The following is a 21739-nucleotide window of genomic DNA, read 5'->3' on the forward strand; positions in this document are numbered from 1 at the left end:
ATCTTGATATGAATGACAGGATAAGAATGTACTTCTCAAATTTCCTAATTTCTTATAATGAATCAATACAAACCTATTAGATATGAGTCTTTCTAAACATTTTTATTCTGTTTTTGTTTTCAAATTCTATTCCAGTATCTTTAACATCAATAGTGACTCCTGTTTTAAAAACTCTTTCACTTGATCCTCCTACCTCTTAAGTTCTTTACTCAATTGACAAACATTTGAGTACCAGTTATATACCAGGCCCATTTCTACATGATGGCAAAACAATTTTGACAAACTACCCGTCTCTGTCCTTGTGGAGCTTATATCTTAGTGAATGGGGAGAAATATAAATATATTGAGTAGCTGTGAGTGAAATTAAGAAAAGCAAGCAGGATAATGGGTCAGAGAATGACAGTTTGGTTGGGGCTATGAAAGGGAGTGACTGCTATTTTATATAAAGTTGTCTGTAAAGTCCTTCTAGACCAGGTGACATATGAACAGTCTAAAAGGGTAGAAAAGGAAGCCACACAGATAACATGGAATACTAGCATTCGAGACAGCAGGAACAACAATTGCAAGTGCTCTGAGGCAGGAACATACTCACTGATCCAAGGAAGCTGATGCACCAGAAAAATGTGAGTGATAAGGACAGTGATAGGAAATAAGGTCATATTGGCTGCCTCTCTACAAATTTCCTCCTCATCCAGTTAGTAAATATACCCTTCCCATTGTCTCTTCCATTGTCTCTCAGTTCTGATCTTAATTCAAGCCTTAACCATCCTTGTTTTGTTTATCTGAGTTGCCTAGTACAACACTTTTTACAATATAGATGCTCAATAAATATGAGATCATAATATTTTGAATTATTTATTCCAGAATGTTATTTTACTGGACCATAATGAGCATCTAATGGAATGTGTCCCTTAGCATGACAACCTTTTTGTGATTGGAAATATTGTGATGAGAAATGAAGTTATGGTCACACACAAACTTGACAGATTAGATCACTCTTTTATTATCGCTTAATTTGCATAAGGTTCACTGAAGATATGCTTTACTTTTACACAGGATTGTAAATAGAAAAATACATTGACACACAAAAATATGGTACTTTGATATCAAATTTAAACAAATGATTTTCAAAGAGAATACTGGTTATTTAATTAATAAAGATGGTTCTTGAGTGTGCACTGTTATGCATACATTTGATTGAGTGCTGTGTTTAAGGCCAATAGAATTTGTAGCTACTTATACATCTGTTTCTTGAAAACTGAAACCTTGTCTTACTTTTAATTATACAAATAGACCACATAAAATGTGCCCTGATATATAACTGCTTAATTAAGGCACACTCCACTGAAGTCTTATGGCAGCTTTAGAAGGCACTGCTGTATGATTATGGCCCTGCCCTTGAAACATCTGGATATCTTCCTCATTAGAATACTGTTCAAATGTGTAGTCTTGAATGACTTATTTGGTATTTAAAAGAAGCCCTCATTTCAAGAATAGAAATATGTAAAATCTTAGTATCATGGTTAGGTTTGTTACAGGAGTGGTAAAAAGGCAAGAGCTAAAAACAAAAAAAACATGGTAAGTGCTCAATAAAAGGCCAGATGAAACTTATTGGAAAGTAATTTTTTCTTCCTACTTGTATTTTTCTAGTTACAGTTCTGCCAAATATTTGCTGCCACAAAATACATTTATTTTTATTTAAATTATAATAAGTGATATTTCTTCTAAACAACCACTAAGCTCTCTAGAAATTTTACTCTACAATATTTAAACCACTTTAATAAATAAGAATTTTCCTCAAAATGAAATACCTTTGAACTTTATAAGCTATTTCCATGAAGTATATTTTAAAACCACCTTTAATTTGGTATGAAGACGCTTTGGCAATACAGCAGAATACATGATCTTGGCAAGACCGAGCAAGTACAGTAAACACCCATGATCCCAGTGAAAAATACAAGCTATAGAACACTTCAGTTTCTCTTAGATTGAACTAGAATACAAATCCATCTATCTTCTGCCAAATAGCAAACATTCTACACAATTAAAAACAAATTTCTTCAATTGCACCAATGAAAAAATAAAACAAGTTGCAAATATCAACCATACAGAACCTAATGGTGAAGACAGAAGATTAGTAGTCTATAAGCTAATTGAAATTGCAGTCAGAGGATGCCAGACCAACATTATAAATATAAAGAAAAACAAGCTAAATATTTACTTATCACATATACAGCATAAACACCAGCCGTGCCCAGGATACAGGCCAACTATAAATGAACTGAAGCTGTGATATCTAGTTCCTGATCCTTCTATTGGTCCTTAGAGCAATGGGAATGTAGCTTTACTTGCTCATACTAATTAAGCCACCTCTGCCTCAAACCCCAACCCTTTTCCAACCAACCAAAAATCATGATGAGTCTACAGTCACGATCAGTTTATCATCAATCCAGTTTATCCAGGATCTATAGATTCTGCCATGATTTGCCCTCTATTTCATGTTAAAGGGAATGCTTACATCGAATTAATGCTCAAAGACACTAATCTAATGTGTATTTATATTCTTATTTAACATTCAAGTGGTTAAAATGGCGATTTTAGAAGGTCATCTATGGTAGGAGTTTGTAAATTTGGATTCAAAACTGTGATTATTTCATAACTATACCTAAGATCTTAATGTGAGACTCCAGGTCTATTTGCATTAAGGCAGGTAATATTTTCCGTGTAATACACTCTTCTGTGGTTACCAATTCTTGAATTCTTGAATGATTTACCCTCATGGGCTAAGGTTGTAAAAGGCACTTTTGGCTCTGTGAAATATTTTTCCTAACTCTCAGGCTGAATCTTAAGTGTTTACAAAGCTGCAACAAATTAAAGACTGGATGCTTAGTTAGTAGGTCTAAGGGAGATGGGGAGAAGCAGTTTGTACACAAGCCTATTAATCTTACTGTGCCTTGTGTCAGCCATAGGGAAGGTCACAGACATGGGCCATCTGAAATATGGTGTCGCACACTTGAGTTTTCAACAACCACACATCCCCTTCTTTTCTTCATTTAATGGATCTGTAGTGGTGTGGCCATTGGATCGCACCACTCCTTCAGGAATCCAGGACTTGTCCACGCACCGTTCCATTCGCTTCATTATCAGGTCCAGGAGCATCTCAATCGCCTGACTTATGTTTGTCCCATTGGCAGCACTAGTTTCAAAGTAGGGTATGCTGGAAGACAGAGACAACCCAGATAACAGGAGGGGAGAGACAGTGACCTTTATCCGTGGTAATTCAAATTAGAGAAAAAAAAGTTGAATACAAATATACAAGATGACAAACATTTAACCACCCCAGTGTAAAGTGAAAAATAAAATAATCCACACTGTATTCCTAATAGAAATGTAAAACTAGAGGTTGTAGGGGCTGGGGCTGGGTCTCAGCAGTAGTGCACTTTCCTGGCATGTGTAAAGCATGGGTTTGATTCTCAGCACCACATATAAATAAAAAAATAATAATAAGGGTCTATCAACAACTAAAAATATATTTTTTAAAAAAACTAGAGGTCTTAGACACTTCCAAAGATTATTTATTTTTAAGAAAATATATTTATGGAATATACATTTTACAAACATTATAGAATGGGAACTTTCTTGACTTTTAAAAATTTAAGAATTAATTCTTGATATAAGAAATGAAATTCCTCTATGTGAAAGTAGAACTTGAAAAACTTTAGAAGAAAATGTAAGAGAATATCTTTATTACACAAGGAAATATTTATAGCTCAAACACAGAGGAAAAGCTTGATAATCTTGTTTGTGTTATGTGTTTGCTTTGTTGAGACCAGGTCTTGCTATGTTGCTGAAGTTGACCTCAAACTCCTGGGTTCTAGGAATCTTTTCCTATCTCAGCCTCCAGTAGCAGGGACTATAGACATGCACCCAGCTCAATAATCTTGATAATAATAATAAAATTAAACTTTGGTGCCATGGCATATATCATAAACAAAGTTAGAAGGTGAGTTACTGACCAAAATAAATGGTTGTGTTAATATAACTAACAAGTGAGCTAGTATCCAAAAAATATAAGTAATTCAAGTTAATTAAAATGATAAATAGGTGTTGCAAAAATAGACAAAGAATCTGAACAGGAAATTCTCAGAAAGAAATAACATTAGTGAAATAATGTTCAACCTCACCAAAAACAAGGGAAATGCAAATTAAAGCAATGGCGTATTAATTAATTCACATCCATCACATTGGCAAAAATATAGAGTCTCCCACTACCAAGTGCTCCCAAGGCTACAGGAAAAGAGGACCTTGCATTTACTGCTGGTGCAGGAATGGACAATTAAAACTACTTTGGAAACAATATGTGTATGTACTATGGACCAGCAATACCACTTCTAGATACACATTCTAAGGTTAAGTGTAGACTTAGTGGTGCACAGTACATGAGTTACCATGGAGATATCATGGAACCCTCACACCTTGAGGCAACTGAGAATGGCCTCGGGCAGCCAGAGTCCCTGAGCCAGTATTCTCCTACCTTGATCAAGCCTTGTTATTCACCTCAGGGAACTGTACAAATATTATAATTTCCTGTGTGTGCTATGTTGTGAAAAAATATTGAGCAGCACTGTCCCAGAGGAGCACTATCCAAAAGAACTTTCCACAAAGACAGAAATTGTCCATGCCTATGCTGTCCAATAGTAATCTGTAACTATTGAGCACTTAAAATGTGACTAATGCAAGCAATGACCAATTTTTTAATTTCTACTAATTTTAATTCACATAATCACATGTGTCTATTGGCTACAATATTGGACAGTACAGAACTGAAGAAACTCACATATGTTCACATGGCATCATTGAACAAAATATTTACTGAAGTACCATCTGTAATAGTGGAAATTTTAACATTAATGCCCATCAGTAAGTGTATGGATAAATAAACTGTGCTATCATCATACAGTGAAATATTGTGTAATGCCTACAGTATGTCAACATGGCAAAAATTCTCCAAATTAAATGTCAAGCAAAAAAAAGGTTGCTTGATACGAAATCATTTGTGTAAAGAGCACAGAATAATTACACATTGTTCTGGAAACACACCTATGTATTAAATGTGTAACATCTAGGATTGGAAAGAAAGAATGCTTTTAGCTGAAAGTAACAAACTTCTGGATCAAATGTGTATAAGTTACAGTGGGAATTTGTTATCTTGCATGAGGCCAAAGTAGAGAGGTTGTAGAGTTGAGTAATTCAGTTGCTGAAGAATACAACCAAAGGACCTAGATTCTGCCATCCTTCTGGCTTCCTCAGTCTGCCTCCCTTCATGACCACAGAGGCAACATTCCAGCTGTGAAATCTCATCCCACCAAAGTTCCAAGGAAGAAAAGATTCTCTTTCTCTGTGTGTATCTCTCAGGAGAGAGGGAAGAGTTCCTTTCATATCTCATTGCTCAAATCCAAACATCGGCAAAGAATGGTAGTGACTATGGCAGCTGGGGGCACAGTAGTGATCACATGGCAGCTGCTAGAAAGAACTGGATTCTCATGTCAGGTCATCCTCAGAAAAGCTAAGTCTGTCATAAGTAAGGATCAGGAAATCTGATCCTTATTGCAGAACCATCCCTGACTACAGAATCTGGGGTTGTATCTCCCACTTCATCCTTCCAGATCATCCCAGAAGATCTGTAAGAGTCCATCTGGAAAATCATTAGGAGTTCTTGGAAGGGAAAGAAGGAAGATTGTTGTTTGAAATAAAAACAGGGTTGAATGCGTTCTAGAAAGAGGGATTTTCAAACTCGTGGACAACAACCTGCAGAAGACAACTTCAAAAAACCAACTCAAAGCAATATGCAGAGACGTATGGTGAAAGGTGCCTCCTCAAAAAAAAAAAAAAAAGACAACTAATTCACACTCAAAGAATCTTGAGCCAACTCTCCAAGGAAGATGGGGGTAGGGGCACTCTGCATAAAACTCCCCTTCAGAATCCGTGAGGAAGACAAGAAAGAATGGACAGAAGACTCCTGGAAATGGAGATGGTGGCAGTACCAGCAAAGCTCTCTAGCATCCTACCCCCAGGAAAAGAAGAGCGGGGCAGGGAGATCCCACTGTGGAAAGTGAACAGACATTTAACAATAGAATGGAAGTTAAAGTGAATCTCCCTGAATAATTACAACCTTGGCTTGTTGAGGAGTGGGACTTAGTAACCACGCAGAAGTAGCAGTTTCAACTCCCTGCTAAGACGTAGGTGCTATTCTAAAATTTGTAAGAAATCACAGGGAAATGTCAACAATAAGGAGTAAGCAGTGTATAAAGTTGTGGCAGGAATAAGAGTATTTCAATGTGATATTGGGCACTTAGCTGCTCTACAAATGTGAGAGGCCCCAGTATGCCAAAATCCTTTTGGTCCACTCTAATGCACCAGTGTCCCAGGTTTATGGAGTGCCACGTCTACAGAGATTATTTGTAAGAATTGGATCAAGTTGGCCTATGCTCTCTTTGATGAGAAGAACCTTACATTACTATTGGGCTATCTGCATGATTTCCTAAAATATCTGGCAAAGAATTCTGTATCTCTATTAACCGCTAGTAATTACAAAATAGCTTCTGCTCAGTAATACCACAAAGCTCTGTGAGAGGTTCTACTGATCACTCACTGTTACATCTGGTATCTGTAAACACCAAGAACAATTCTGTTCTTGGCTTTTTTTTTTTTCCTATAGCTGATGTTCTTTAAAACTGTTAAGACAGGGATAGGGATGCTCATTCATGGTAAAGCACTTGCCTAGACTCTGGGCTCAATCCCCAGTATCAGAAAAAAAAAAATGAAGTAAGATTGTTAATGTATAGCAGGGCTTATGTTTCAGTTTGTTTTCTGTTCTGTTTTAAACAGAAAATAAAAAGGAGTGAAAACTCCCTCCTCATTTCAAAGCTGCTACCAGTCTCTGAGGTAATTAGACAAAGAAGAAACATTTAATAGAACATTTTATTACCTAGTTGACAACACCACATGAACACTGATGGTTCTATCCCTTGACACTACACAATTTTCTAATGTGTGTTAAATGCTATGTGTCAAAATTCCTTGATTCCTAGAGTCAAAGCTTCAACTTAATGTATATACCCCAAAACCCACATTTCTGCTCTTTTTTTTTAATGGAGCTTAAAGTAAAATATCCCATCCTCTGCAAATCTATGCCTGTCATTGTGTAGGCATTCTATCTTTCCTCAAATTGGTGAAGGATGGTGGTTTGTTTCTTGGTTTTTGTATTTGAGTCTAATGTACATTCTAACATGATAGAGGCAATGTGTTATTGTGTAGTCACAGTTTTCTGGAAAAGTTGATATTTTAGGAATAGTACTTCAGATCTTAAATAAAATTTGTTTCTAAATTTCAAAACAACAACAACAAAAAGGAATGAAAGCATCATAACTGGCTTATGTCAATTAGTCAGGCTGGGCTTGGGGCTCACACCAGCATCTCCTGAATAGTAAGTCCTCTCAAAGCAAAACAGATAAAGAAAGAAAATGGAATTCTGTGAAAAAGGGAAGGGGTAGGGCATGGATGTTGTCTTCCAACAATGTTGTGTAGGAAGGAGACAGGGTGATTTTGTCAGAGGAGGTGGAAAGGAGAATGGATTCAGGGAGGAGAACAGGATCTGTGTGTTCTGCAAGACAGGATTGCTCCACTGATTACAGCATGCCCGTATCCTACTCCCCTTTCATTTTTATCTAGAAGAAAAAGTTCTTAAACTAGACCTCTGGCAAGAAAGGCCCAGAGACTCTAGGAGGTCTAAATGGAAAATGGGGTTCTTCCTATCTCCCCACAAAGGTCTTCAGTGTTCTCTCAGGGTTTATTAGATACTGATTTCCAAAACTACTAACTAAAAGGGGAAAATAATATAGTTGACTTCAACTTTTACAACACGCTATTAAATATTTTCTGAACTGGAACTATTATCATGTTTTGGGGACCCCCTCCTTTTTGCTTTGGGGTTCCTCTTATTTTCTTTACAGCATTCTAGTTTGCCTGGATTGAAAGAAGTTGGTATATATTATTTATTTTAAAATGAAGGGGGAAATTGGGTAGCTCAGTAATAATTATTAAAAACATGCATGTGTTTTATGTGCATGAACTCATTACATATGGCCACGGTTTTATTCAGGTACACAATATTCCTGTTTCACAAATGATTGAACTGAGGCTCAGAAAAATGAAGTAATTAGCCCAATTTCACAATGCTAGAAAGAAACAGTTAGAATTTGGATCCAGAGTTGTCTAATACCAGTGTAACCGGCCTAACCATAGGTTTTACTGGTTCCAAAATTTATTTTTTGTGTGAAGATTTCCAAAATGGATAGATCTCTTTCACTTGCTGGGAAAAAAAAAAAAAAAAGCCGAAATTGGAGAGAAATCAAAGGGCCCTGGCAATGTTTGTCAAAGGTGTTGCTATCTGTCAGTTCCAGGCTGTACTCCTGGACCATACACTTAAGACATTTTGAATTCTGTAGCATCTGCATTCCTCAAGACCATCTAATCTCATATATCCATTTGTGCTATGATTCAAGCACTTGTGATATATATATGTAACTTTTTAAATAACTTACAAGGCATTTTTTCAAAACAGTAAGACTACTTTTCATATCATCTTGAGAAATCAATCTTCCTGAGGATCAATTAATCAACTAAAAAATTCTTCCTGATTCTTAATAAATACATAAAAATTGATGATAAAACTTTACAACCTCAAACTGTTGATTTCCTTTACACCATTTGGCAAAGCATCTAGCCAAAATGTTCTCAACTATAAAAAACACAAAAGAAAGATGTAGCACCTCAGGGGAAGGGGGTCTGCAGCTAGATTCAGTAAAACATTCCTTAAATTTAGCAGAACTCTAAAATCCTCCATGATCACTCTTCTTGGACTATCTGTTTTCCTGTATTCTCATAGCATGTTAGCTCTACCTCAGTGACTCACATTACCAGTTCCCTCATTCTTTTACTGTTTCTTGCAAGTAACAGCTTCTACAGGAGATCTTCTAAAGTCTTAGTTTTTTTAATTATTTGTAACTTTTTAATGTTTTTTCCAGAACTGTTCCAAAACAGTAATGAAAGACATAATCCGGCAGGAATATTACTAAGACACATGTTAAGGGGATATGTGTGGGAATAGAAAGTGATTTCTCCATTCTGATTCCTCATGACACTATCTTGTCAACACACTTTCTCCAGAAGCCGAAAGGCTGGCAACAGAACTGTGCACTTCTCTCCTGTGTGAGCCGCCTGTGAAACACTGGCTGACCAACCATCGCCTCATCTGGGCACTTATCTAACCCTCTGCAAGGTCTGCAAGACACAGTCCTCCATGGAATCCAGCATGTCCACGTCCTATTGCCCTTTCATTTGCTGACTCCAAAATATCTCAATCACAGTTGAGTTTGTTGGACAAAAAGACAGTCTTGGGAGGTTTCAAACTTCCTGTCTGATTATGTCTTTGGTTACCATCAGTCTTTTTTCTTCTATCTTCATTAGTCTCCTTGTTACAAAATTAAGACAGTGCATCTCTGTCCCTCCCCACTGCCCCACTCATCACATGTAATATTTGATTAAATGTGATTTGTGATTGAATTCAATAAATATTTCTTTAATGAGTGCCTATGATGTTATTGAGCTAAATCTAGGTGACGGTTTGTGATGTTAATATTGCTACAGAATAGAATTTTGGATTGAGCATTTTTAAAATGTAAATACTTAGATTTTCTTCATCTCTCTCATTTATACGCATGAAGAATCAGTTAATGTCTATGGAACATTGCTTATACTTAAGGAGAGAGCTTGACCATTCTATCAATCAGAAATATATTATTACAGGGAAAAGCTATTAAAACTCACCTCCCCAAGAATAAATTGGAAATAACTAAAAAAAAAAAAGTAGAAAAAAAGATTTTTTTAAAAAGTAGTTGAGAATAAACTGTCTTTAAATACTAAATCATAATTATGTGCTACTCTTTTTTTTTCTTTCTTTCTTTTTTTTTTTTTTTTTTTTTTGACATACTAGGTAATGAACCGAGGGCCTGGTACACACTAGGCAAGTACTCTACCACATCCTCTACCACATCTCAGGTCCTTTTAACTTTATTTTGAGACAGGGTCTTGCTAATTTGCTGAGGCTGACCTCAAACTTGTAATGCTCCTGCCTCAACTTCTCAAGTCACTGAGATTACAGGTGCGCACCTAATTTTTTAAATTACCTCAAGGTCAATTATAAATTTCTTTCCAACTCTGGAGTTCTCTATCTCAGTTGATTTCCCAACTGAATCTCCTTTGAGCTATTTTTCCTTCCCACAGTTTCTTTACTCTCACTTCCTGAAAATTACTTCACAGTCACTTTTGAGCACATATAAGAAAATATAGTTGCAAATACTTTGAAAACTCTAAAACTTATGCATGAAAGTTATGGACAGTATGATGCAATGGGTAAAAGCCATAACCTCTGGAACTGACTGGATTCAAATTCTAGTATTACATTTTACCAAATGAGTAACTCTGGTAAGCTACTAACCTCTATGCTTTAATAGCTTCATCTGTAATACCAAATATCAGTATTTTCTTATAAAGGTTAAATGAGCTGGGGCTGGGGTTGTGGCTCAGTAGTAGAGCACTTGCCTAGCATGTGTGAAGCACTGGGTTCAACTCTCAGTACCCCATATAAATAAATGAATAAAATAAAGGTCCATCAACATCTAAAAAGTTTTTTTTAAAAAAAAAGATTAAATGAGCTAATGTTTTAAAGCACTTCCATCATAATCTGACACATAGTGAAATTTAATGTTTATTTCCAATATAGAAATGGGTTAGTTAACAAAATGTATTTAAATTTTTGCTTAAAACTTGGAACATCATCCCAAAGAAATAATGTCACTGAATCATGTAAAGTCACAGCTACATGTCATAGCAACATTGTAAATATTAAGTTTCCTGCTAGTTCACAAATGGTAGTTTAATGTACAATGTAGCTGATTTATAAAATCTTCAGTACTGGGCTATACTAATTCTTGTAGGCAGAAGCATACTTCCCCACATCAAGAATGGCTCTCTCATACAGGTTCTGAAAAGTGTTTCATGCTCCAAAGCATTTGCCTCCCTCACATCCTTATCAAACTTCTTGTTCCTCCAAGTGATATTCACTAAAATGCTGGTAAAAATAGATCTTCTACTGATTAATACCAACATAAAAATGGCTGATGCTTCTTTAGCTATGAGCTATTGACCAATGTTTATTAACTGAAGCAATATTTAATTGGTAGAATTTCAAGGTAAAGTAGTTAAGCTATAAATTTTAAGTTATTCATTAAAAGATATGCAATAAAAAAATAATAAAAGGATAAAATAAAAATATATAAAAAATAAAATTAAATAAAATTTTTAAAAAAGATACGCAATATTTACAAGACATAGGTTAGACTTATTACCCAAAATTCAGGTAACAAACTTGTGTTTGTTTTCAAATAAAAGTATATTTTCCTGTCATTTATGAAACTCCAAGTCATGGGACCAAGAGTCAGGTTAACAACTTCAAAGTCTTCCAACTCAGAAGAGTTTTTTGGGTTTTTACTTGTTTGTTTGTTTTTACATAATTAGGGCAATATGGTTTTTGTAAGTCCTCAGGAATAAATGAATACTAGAGTTCACTCCATTCCACTCTCAGTTCTTTGGCTGCTAGAGGAAAAGTGAACTAGATAAGATCCACAGAGAAAACCCTGAATTAAGACTCTCCTTCAATTTTGAAGAAAAAAATGTAGAAACATTTAGAAAAATAAAAATTTGAAAATATAGATCATGATAGAGAGCCTCCTTTTATTTTTTTAAAAGGATTATGTTTAATTCATGTGCATTTAAGAGAAAGAAATTGTTGTGAATTGTAGAATTTTTTTACCCATGGTAAATTTTCTTTTTACAACATCTATTAAATGACTTCAAAAATTAAATAAGTGACATATTGAACTTCAGGCAAACACAGGTGATAAAACCTTCAAAATGTTTCAACTTCAGTCTCCATTATTTCTCTTTTTGCTATTAAAGATAATGAAAGTCATAACCAAACTTTTCCTAACTTTGTTTTAATACACTTCTTGATGTTTTTATTTAGATTGCTATATCCAGAATAGCACAGCTAACTAACACTTAGACCTCCATTTAAATTGAATTAGTCCAGAGTCCTCTTGAGGATTTTGCCATTGCTGAATTCCTTATTTTTGTTCAAATCTAATAAACTTGACTTCTTTGACAAAAATTTAAAAAAATTAAAAAGACTCTCCTACCATAAGAAAATGATGCCTGAGACAGAAATATGTCTTGTACTCACTTTTAAAAGTCGGACTGCATATAGGAGATGAAGTGAATGGAGTTAGAAATATTTTTATGTTCACAGCTTCTGATGTTCACATTCAGAAGGGGTTTGAGCTATTTTACCTAAGCACTTTCATTAAATATTTTATGTTTTTTAAAGCAATATAAAAAGATCTCAAATTCTGGGGTTGGGGAAGAAAGAGTAAACAAAAAGAAAGGAATAAGAACAGCAATAAAGTTTCTGGGTTCTAAAGCCAACTCCTCATATTCTTGTCTCCAGCTCTGGGACCTGCTGCTCTTTATCAGTAAAGGGGAAGACGCTCTGCTCATGCAGTCTTGGTGAGAAGGAAATAAGATAACACATGCTCAGTGCTTAGCACAATTGTAGCACCCAGCCAGGGTTCAATAAATTTTCATACAATGGTATTTTTCTTCTCTCAAAAATATGATACTTTTCCAAAAACTTATTAGGCAAAAATTAGTAATCTTAGCAAAAGTTCAAGAGGATCACCTGCCCCCTTTATAATCATAGAAAAATTGGTATTGCTCCCTCTCTCCACATGGTGGTGCTAATGTAGCACTGTCATGGAGCAGTATTGCCAAAGGTATGAAAAAAATCTGTCTAAATATCAGTTTATAAAGGGTCATTTGAAGTACATGCAGACAAGCAATTTTAATGTGCTTTTAAAAGTAGATTAATCACAAATTTTAAAATAAAAAAATAAATAAAATGTTCACAGCTTCATATCAATGAGAGGGATGGTATTATTTGTAGTTTTACACCAAGGCATTCATATCTCACTCAAGCCATGGGTCAGAATTCACATCCAGCTGGTTTCTTTTCTATTATTTATTCCCTCAAAACTAGAAGATCCTAAATCCCAGCTAGAAATTGCCAGGAATGACAGTAAGTATGTTGGATGGTTGTTAAATGGTTCTCTGTATTTGATTCACATGTGGATCCAGAAATTGTGGAGAAATTTTTCACATAAAGGAGAAGTGAGTCTTGGTATTTCCATAGTCTTCTGGATACTAACTGAATAACATTTACAGAAAAAGGAATGGTGTGCTGCCTGAACCTGGGAGACTGTGGCAAATGAAATCTAGATCCTCACCTGAGTTGTATTAGACTCTGGAAATCAGTCTTGTATGTTCAATTATGGTTTATTTGTGTGCCATTAAAACATGACCAATTATACATCAATAATTTATTTCTCTTATCAAGGAAGGATGTCACCAAGTTTGCAAAGAACCAAACTGGGAACGATCAAGTGATTCATATCACGTTTCATCTAGCTCAGACTAGGTAAGACAGCTTCTGCTAACTCTGCCACTTAAAATCTAAGAAATGCGCTGGGATTGTGGCTTAGTTATAGAGTGCTTGCCTAGCATGTGTGAGGCGCTGAGTTCGTATCTCAGTGCCGCATATAAATAAACAAATAAAGATTCATCAACAACTAATAAAATTTTTAAAAATCTAAGAATTGGTTTACACTGATTTTTTAATATTACAAATAAATGTTTTTAACTCCTCTTTTGTTCCAGAAACTTTTGATCACCTTTCTCATCAACTGCCATCAGCCTTCAGTCAGGAAAAAGTCCTCTTAAATTTGCTGCCCATTTCTTTGCACAGAACATGAAATATGTATATTCAGTTGTCGTGTTTTGATCACACCCACAATTTTCTCTACTTCTCTCAGACTTTGCATTTTAAAAAAATGACTTATTGTCACCACAAACTATCCTCTTTGAATAAAGCAGTGAGGACAAGCATTTTGATCCAACCATTTTTACTCACAATGAATTCCTTGCTTACTTACTTGTGGTTAGCTCTTCCCTCAGTACTAATTCTAGTGCCCCTTCCCATCTATAGCATAACTGATAAAATTATATAGGAAAAAAAAATCCTTCTCTCTTTAGCATGGATTTTCCAATGAAAAGTCATTGGGCACATTTCCTCTACCCAAGCAGGGTGCAAGTAAACAACCATCTCATATTCTGTGTATAAATGATTCTCTTCAAGGAAAATATCTGCTAGCATGCACACCTGCTAGCTTCCTAAAGTGCCATACTGAACCAGCAGCAACAGCATCTGAAAACCAGTGACAAATGTAAATTTATCTGCTGCATCCCAGACCTACTGAATCAGTGCCTCTGAGAGACTCAGTGGTCCAGTGATTCTGATACATATTTGAAACCTAACAGTATCATCTAAAAGAATATGTTGCCAATATTTCATTCTGTTTTCTATTCTAATGTATTCATCATTGACTTTGTAATTATTTTTAAAATGTTTTAACAACAGTGTAGACAGTAATCATTTTGGCTGACTGGTGCCCAAGTTTGAACAAGTCTGTGTTTTTGCTATTTTCTCTGACTTCCTTGACAATAGCATTCAATACAACACATTGAAAAGCACTGTTTTCCATTTGTTCTGGAAAATCTCAGTTGGTTTACCAGAGAGATCATTTTGTCTTGTTTAAAATGACCTAAGAGCTTCAAATTATAATTTAACCAAGTTTCATAGAAAAAAATGAGTGCAGAAAAAAATGCTTAAAGAATTAGGGGTAAATAGACTCCTAAACTACTAAAAAATTTTCTGATATTCATCATCATGTGCACATGTTTTGCTGCTGCATGAAGTCCTCATTTTCATATATACTTGTTCCAACACTCACAGATTCATGTTCCATATTTACACTATAATGTTCATTACCAATTTGCAAAGTTTTTCTAAGACACAAGCTCTCATTTTATATATGTGGCACAAAACTACTTGTGAACCTATGATCTGTTTTTATGACTGTGGTAACAAAAAAAAATGTAAACTTATCAGAATATGTAAATGATATGAAAATATGCCACAAGTTGTACCCTTGTTTTCTAACTGTTAAATACAAGGATGCACTGACTGACACAGTCCTTTTAGTACATTGGCCACCAATGAAAATGTTATAATTATGAAGACTGAAACATGATTTCTTTGAAAATAATCATTAAATGTTTATGCCAAAACTTGTAAAATACATATGAGCCAAATTGTTCCACCATATTTTCATCTAAAAGTGCCAGAGAGCCTACAGAATCACACTGCTTTCTAAATCCCATTGGAATTCTGTTTCCTTCCTTCTCTCATCTTCTTCAAGAGTTTCAGTTATTCCAATCTGTTAATCTCTTTTCTTCTCATTTTAACTCAACAACTACAGATTGGGCTCCTCTCTGTGAAATATTCCACAGCTGTTGTGAGCTGGACACAGGTGAAAAACAGCCTCCACACTCCTCAGATTCCCAATGTGACAGAAGGCAATGCCAGGCTCTCTGCTACCAGGCAGACTGGAATTCTGAGACCCAGACCAGAGAAAAAAAGCAAAGGGCTGAAGAAGCCCAGAGGGAGAAGTCAATCTTGACTCTTCCCCAATACTTAAGAATATACTTGCTAGCTGAAGCTAATTCCTCTAGTTGTCCTGCTCTTGCCCTTACAGACACACTTGTCAAAAGCATGGTCTAGGTATCTGGCTTCCATTGCTTCATCGCTTACTTCCTCTTTACCTCCTTGCAACACAGTTCTCAACATTTCAGCATTCTCTGTGGTATTTAACCTCTCCCTGTTTCCCTTCTACTTCCTTGAGTGCCTCTCAAGGGGTGGGGCAGAGTGGGGTGCATATCAGAACTGCTTGTGGGCCTTTGTCAGCCTCCACCTCAGAATCTCCCCAATCACTCTCAACCACCACATATGAATATCCTGTAGAGGACACCACTGCCCAGAATCCCCTGGGGTAGTGCCTCTTTAATATATCAACCTGGCTGGGGGGAACATTTCCCAGAATTTCCTTCCTGCTTAGGGTACACCTCAAAAGAGATCTGGGGGAGATATGGAGGGCAGAAGTGAAGCAGTAGCCATTTTAATGCTTTTACATACTGTTCCCATCTCTTGGCTCATCTTGTTGATATAAACCAGCAATCAGACCTGCACCTGCTTCACCCACCCCAGACCTTCTTTTAGCTCCTGGAACCCCTGAGTCAGGTATATGTGGCTATCCTTGTAGCAGAGGGTCCTGGCTTTTTCAGAACACCCACATCATTACGATCAGAGGCAACAAGGGCTGACATGAATTTCAGTACATGCTTATGGGTCCCAACTGGTTCTCACTTCTTACCTCTCTCCTCCACTTGACATCCACCTTTCTTTCCTGATTCCCTGTCCTGTGCACTTCAAGCTTCAGTGTGAGACACAAAACCAACACCTTATAAAGACTGCTTACCCGACTCCCCCTGGTGCAAAATTTCAAATCACTGTGACAGATCCCTTCACATGTAGATGTTCACTTGAAACCTACCTCATAAACTCCAGATCAACTATGTCAGAAGGACAGAGGTCTACACATATGTATATTAAAAGTGCCCCAGGTATTTCTAACATGGTTAAACATCATCTACTCTGGGTGTAACTCCACATCCAATTGCAAATTGAGAATGATTTAAAAACCTGTTCTGCCCCACATGTGTGTTTTTTCTGATTTACCCCTTTTTCCTTTTCCACTAATCCAGCCCTTACCCTCCTCACAGCTGAATCTCCCGGTCTCTAGTCTTCCCTCCTTCCATTTCACCTCTTCTAAGGCTCCCAGACTGATTTGGAAAAATATGTATAACATCTCTCCATGCTCAAAGGCTTTCAGCAACCCTCTGTCCTCCAGGGACCAAATCTAATCTTCTAACCTGGTATTCAAAGCTCTCCAGATTCTGGTTTCTTCTCACCTGACCAACCTATCCTTCTACCCACTTCCTAACATAAGCCCTGCCTTGGGGGCCTTCTTAACCTCTAACAACCCAAGGAAAAACTAAGCAGCGGTCACAGAATCAACCAGGAAAGGCGCTCCCTGGCCTCCTTGAATTCTCAAGCCAACTATCTGGTAACACCTTCTACTCTTATATCATGCATACCTCCATCTCCCTCCCCTCCCTTCCCAATCCTTCTCACTGCCTCCTTTTAATAGCAAGTATCTAAATTTGGTTCTCATAGTACCAGAGGTCAAAATAAAACCAATTCATTTGTAAAGGTGCCCTTGATACTTGGATAAGCAATAGATGGCTTCTTCTGTTGTGCCCAATTCATTCTATTGCCACTATGACCCTACTCCCACAGCTCAAGAAGGAAGACAGCATTTTGCTAACCCTCCACCATAAAAATAGCCTAAACCAAAGGGACTCTTCACCGGCTCTCCCAGTCAAAGCCAGCACCTGGTCTGTGATACCCAATAAGACCTCAAATGCTAGAACTGTCTATAGTATTATATGAACTGGCTTTGAAATTTCCTTGCTCAACATAAAGGATTTCCTTATCCTACAAGTCTCCAGTTGGCACCTTGAAAAGGAGGCTCTACACAGATAGTACATTTGCAGTCAAAGCTGTCTTTCTCCTGGGGGAGACCCTTATCCCATGATTTTTCTATGATTCCCACTATCATCATGATATTAATATAAAAAGTAAATATTTGACATCTCCTAAAGCCCACATCCAAGCTTTTTGCTTTAATTTTTCATTTTTGTCTTTTTTATTACCCAGTCATGTACAAAGGTTTATAATGAAAATGTTTTCTCCAGATTTCACCACAAAAATACTCACCCATATTGGTCAGCAAGTCCTCTGGCTTCCTCTTCTTTTACTACTCTCTGGTCTTCCAAATCACTCTTATTTCCACATAACACTATGTCTGGGTTTTCACAATATGCATGCATTTGTAGTTGGCCTAACAATATAAGAAAGTTTATTATAGGCAAATAATAACATAAGCACATGATTAATAAAGAATACATACAAAAGTGTTTTAAAAACCATAAACATATGCACATATTTTGAAACCAATATAATGCTTCAAAGCATCAATAATCTAATCTGTAAAACTGAAAGTATGGGGTAGAAATATAACACTTCTTCCAGTCCTTAACACATATCTCAGTATGATAGGAGACTGTGATAACCCTCAAAAATATGTGTACCCACACATACACACAAAAAACACTTGTCTTTTAACATTTTCTTTCCATTAGCAATGGCCTTTTTAAAAGAACTATCTTTCTATAGACTAAACTATTTCTATCTAAAATGTTTTTCACCTACTTTTTATTATTATAAGGCAGAATCAACCTATTTAAAACAAACAAGATACAGGATTCAGTAAAGACAGAAGACACAGAATAAATAGTAAATGATTCTGTCACCAGAACCAAGGGATTGCAATTCTTATCCCAAGACTTTTTCTCTTTTCACCTGAAAATGTGTAAGGAGGCATAATTATTAAAAAGCAATGAATCAAACAAAATATCTTCACTATACTAAATAGTCTAATCTCCCAAAGAAGGAAGATAAAGTCTTACTTTTTACATCACAGAACGAAATTACAGTAGCCCTGACTTTCACAATAAGGCCTATCTCAAAGTTCATGGCCTAATTTACTTTTTGTCACCGTTAACCAAAAGGTTGATAGTTTAGTTCCTCATTATGAAGTCGTATCCATTATAGATAAAATCAAGAGAAAGTCGGCAGGCATTTCCTAAGAATGAACACAGGCCTGATACTTTGCATGGAATTTCAAGATACTGTCCTTTGCCCTCGAGGGACAGCAGAGGTAACAAAACCTACATAGGCAAAACTAAACTGTGTTTTGCCTGTCTCCAGGAAAGTGGATCTTTTCCTCCCTCCAGACGGCTGCACATACTATCCATCTACTCACAACTCTCCTTCAAGACTTGCTCTATGGTCAGTCCACCATGGAGCCTTTGTGGTCTCCAGAGAGGCTATGTGCTCTGTTAACACCTCAAATGGCTATGCAAATGGACTCATTTGCCTTGGCTTGAATAATAGCTCTTCCTTTGACTAGCCATGTGACCCTGCGGAAGCTATTTGGTTGCCTTAGTTCCCTATCTAGAAAAGGTGATAAGACAATACTTAGGGTGAGGATTAAATGAGTTAATTCAGTGATTCTCCAGGTAAGGTCTGAGGATCAGCAGCCTTAGCATCACCTGAGAACTTGTTAGAATGCAAATTATCAGGTCCTACCCCTGATCTATGGAGTCAGGAACAGTGGGTAAAGATGAAGGGGATCTGATTTTTAACAAACCCTCCAGGTGATTCCAACACACACTCACATTTGAGAACCCCAGAATTAAAGAATTAAAGCATTTACAACAGCTATGTAAATATTACTAAAAATAATAGTTAATAGTCTTTATTTTAGAAATGTTAGGAGGTATAATTATAGGTGATGTTTTCTTTTTAACTATTTTCGTACCATGTGAATTACTTAAATAAAAAGTAAATTAATACCTTATTTAGAAAATCTCACTAAAGACAAAGGCATATACCTAAATAGCTACAAGCTGAGATGGTATGTGATAAGGACCTGACAAACAGTGAAGATTTGAACAGGGATCAAGAGGAGGAGGTAAAATTTATTCTGATAAAATTGATCACAGAGAATTTCACAGAGGCTAATTTTTGCCAGATTTTAAAGAACAGGCATAACTCTAATTGTTTTTTTAAATGGTGTGGTTGTAGAGAGGCCTTTCCAGTCAGAAGGGATAATCAAAATAAAAATAGAGGGCAAAATATGAAAAATAGATGTTGTTGGGCTCTTACAGCATTATGTGGGAGGCTACAGAAATTTAGGCTCTTTTCAAGTCTCATTACAAAGTAGCTGGCCCTGGGTGAGGAACAAATCTGGCCATGCTGCTCACACCTCTGAACTCCAGGAAAGCAGGGGAGTGAGAACACTACCTGATTCCGTTCAGATTTCAATCTGGGTAGGACTTGGCTCTTGTTCCGTCTCCTAAACTGATCCAGGCTCACCCTTAGACTTATCTCCCTCGCCAAAAGGGCATGGAGAGATTCTCACCAGATGAAGAAAGACCTAAGGGACAGCTCAGGGGAGCAAAGGGAGAGTGCAGAGCCATACTTCTCTCCCTGGCCAACCAGGGCCCAGGATAGCTACTTCTCTACCTTTGTGCTGACAAGCTATCTACCTATCTACCTATATGCATACATACATTTAAGCTAGTATTTGGACCAAAATTTTTTTAAAAGCAGAAGAAATAGATGATCTCTATAATATTCAAAATGTTAATAGAGGAAAAATAACATATACATATAACTAACAAATTTTCATTTCTAATTAAGATTTCATATTACCACCTCTGACATTCAACATTATTCTTTTTTGTTTATATGGGGGTGAAGCAGGAGAATGCTTCCCATTGAAAAGATAGGAAATCTTTAATATGTTTAAGTTTACCTAACTGGACAATAAGAATTTTTTTTTTTTTTACTTTCCAAAGAAAATAAAACAAAATACAAACATACATACTCATACTTTTGCATAATTCTGTTCTTTATCTAACTAGCTAATAAGATGGGCACGATTTCTTTGGCATATATACATAATAGAATATTAGCATTAAGAGAGAATAAAATCATGGCATTTGCAGGTAAATGGATGGAGTTAGAGAATATAATGCCAAGTGAAGTAAGCCAATCCCAAAAATGCTAAGTGAAGTAAACCAATCCCAAAAAACCAAAATCGGAATGTTTTCTTTGATATGAGGATGTTGACTCATAATGGCAATGTGAGGGGGCATGGGAGGAATGGAGGAACTTTAGATAGGACAAAGGGGAGGGGATATGGGTAGGAAAGACAGTGGAATGATTTAGACATCATTACCCTAAATACATGTATGAAGACACAAATGATGTGAAAATACTTTATGAACAACCAGTGACTTGAAAAAGTGTGCTCTATATGTGTAATATGAAATTAATTGCATTCTGCTGTCATATATAACAATTCAGAATAAATAAATAATTTTTAAAAGGATGGGCAAGATTTATCTAATGTCTCAATTTCAGTTTCTTCCTGTGAAAAGCAGGTGGGTTCATTATCTTTCAATGCTAAGATTCTATGAGCAATCTCTAGTGGCCCTTACTAAACGTTTTAGAAAACCCCAGGGCTCTGGCTAAGGCTCAGCGGTAGCGCACTTTGCCTGGCATGTGTGAGGCACTGGATTCTGTTCTCAGCACCACGTATAAGTAAATAAAGGTCCATCAACAACTAAAAAAAAATTAAAAAAAGAAAACTCCAGAACTTGTTCTGATGATGTGAAGGAGGGGATAAGAAATAAGGACTGAGAGATTAGGAACTGCCATCATCATTCAGCTCCGAGAGAAATAGCAAAGTGTGAGAATCAACCAGGCATCTAGCAAAACGAAGCCTAGTAAGCCTAACAACATTTGGGAAATCCATATTTATAAAGAATTAAACTCTTAGTGATCAACTTACTTGAGAAAGGGCATAAAAGACCATTGAACAGAAAGCCAAAGGCTCCCTGTCCTTGGATAAGTGTA

The 21739-nt window shown here is 36.3% G+C and overlaps 1 protein-coding gene and 1 pseudogene across 5 annotated transcripts in view; one reads left to right on the forward strand and one right to left on the reverse strand.

The window, feature by feature from the left end:
* Positions 1–979: 979 nt before the first annotated feature.
* The window catches only part of Rab27a (RAB27A, member RAS oncogene family), an 81835-nt gene continuing 61075 nt past the window's right edge, over positions 980–21739 (reverse strand). For all 5 annotated transcript variants that reach the window (XM_076848590.2, XM_076848589.2, XM_076848592.2 and 2 more), the window contains exons 5-6: positions 17969–18092; positions 980–3217 (exon numbers count right to left, since the gene is read on the reverse strand). In XM_076848590.2, coding sequence (XP_076704705.1) covers positions 3022–3217; positions 17969–18092 — 320 coding nt within the window. In that variant the 3' untranslated portion in view covers positions 980–3021. The remainder of the gene's footprint in view (positions 3218–17968; positions 18093–21739) is intronic.
* LOC143394072 (mortality factor 4-like protein 2) lies at positions 5766–6631 on the forward strand (annotated as a pseudogene).

Source organism: Callospermophilus lateralis, chromosome 3 (assembly GCF_048772815.1).
Source record: "Callospermophilus lateralis isolate mCalLat2 chromosome 3, mCalLat2.hap1, whole genome shotgun sequence".
NCBI lineage: Eukaryota > Metazoa > Chordata > Mammalia > Rodentia > Sciuridae > Callospermophilus > Callospermophilus lateralis.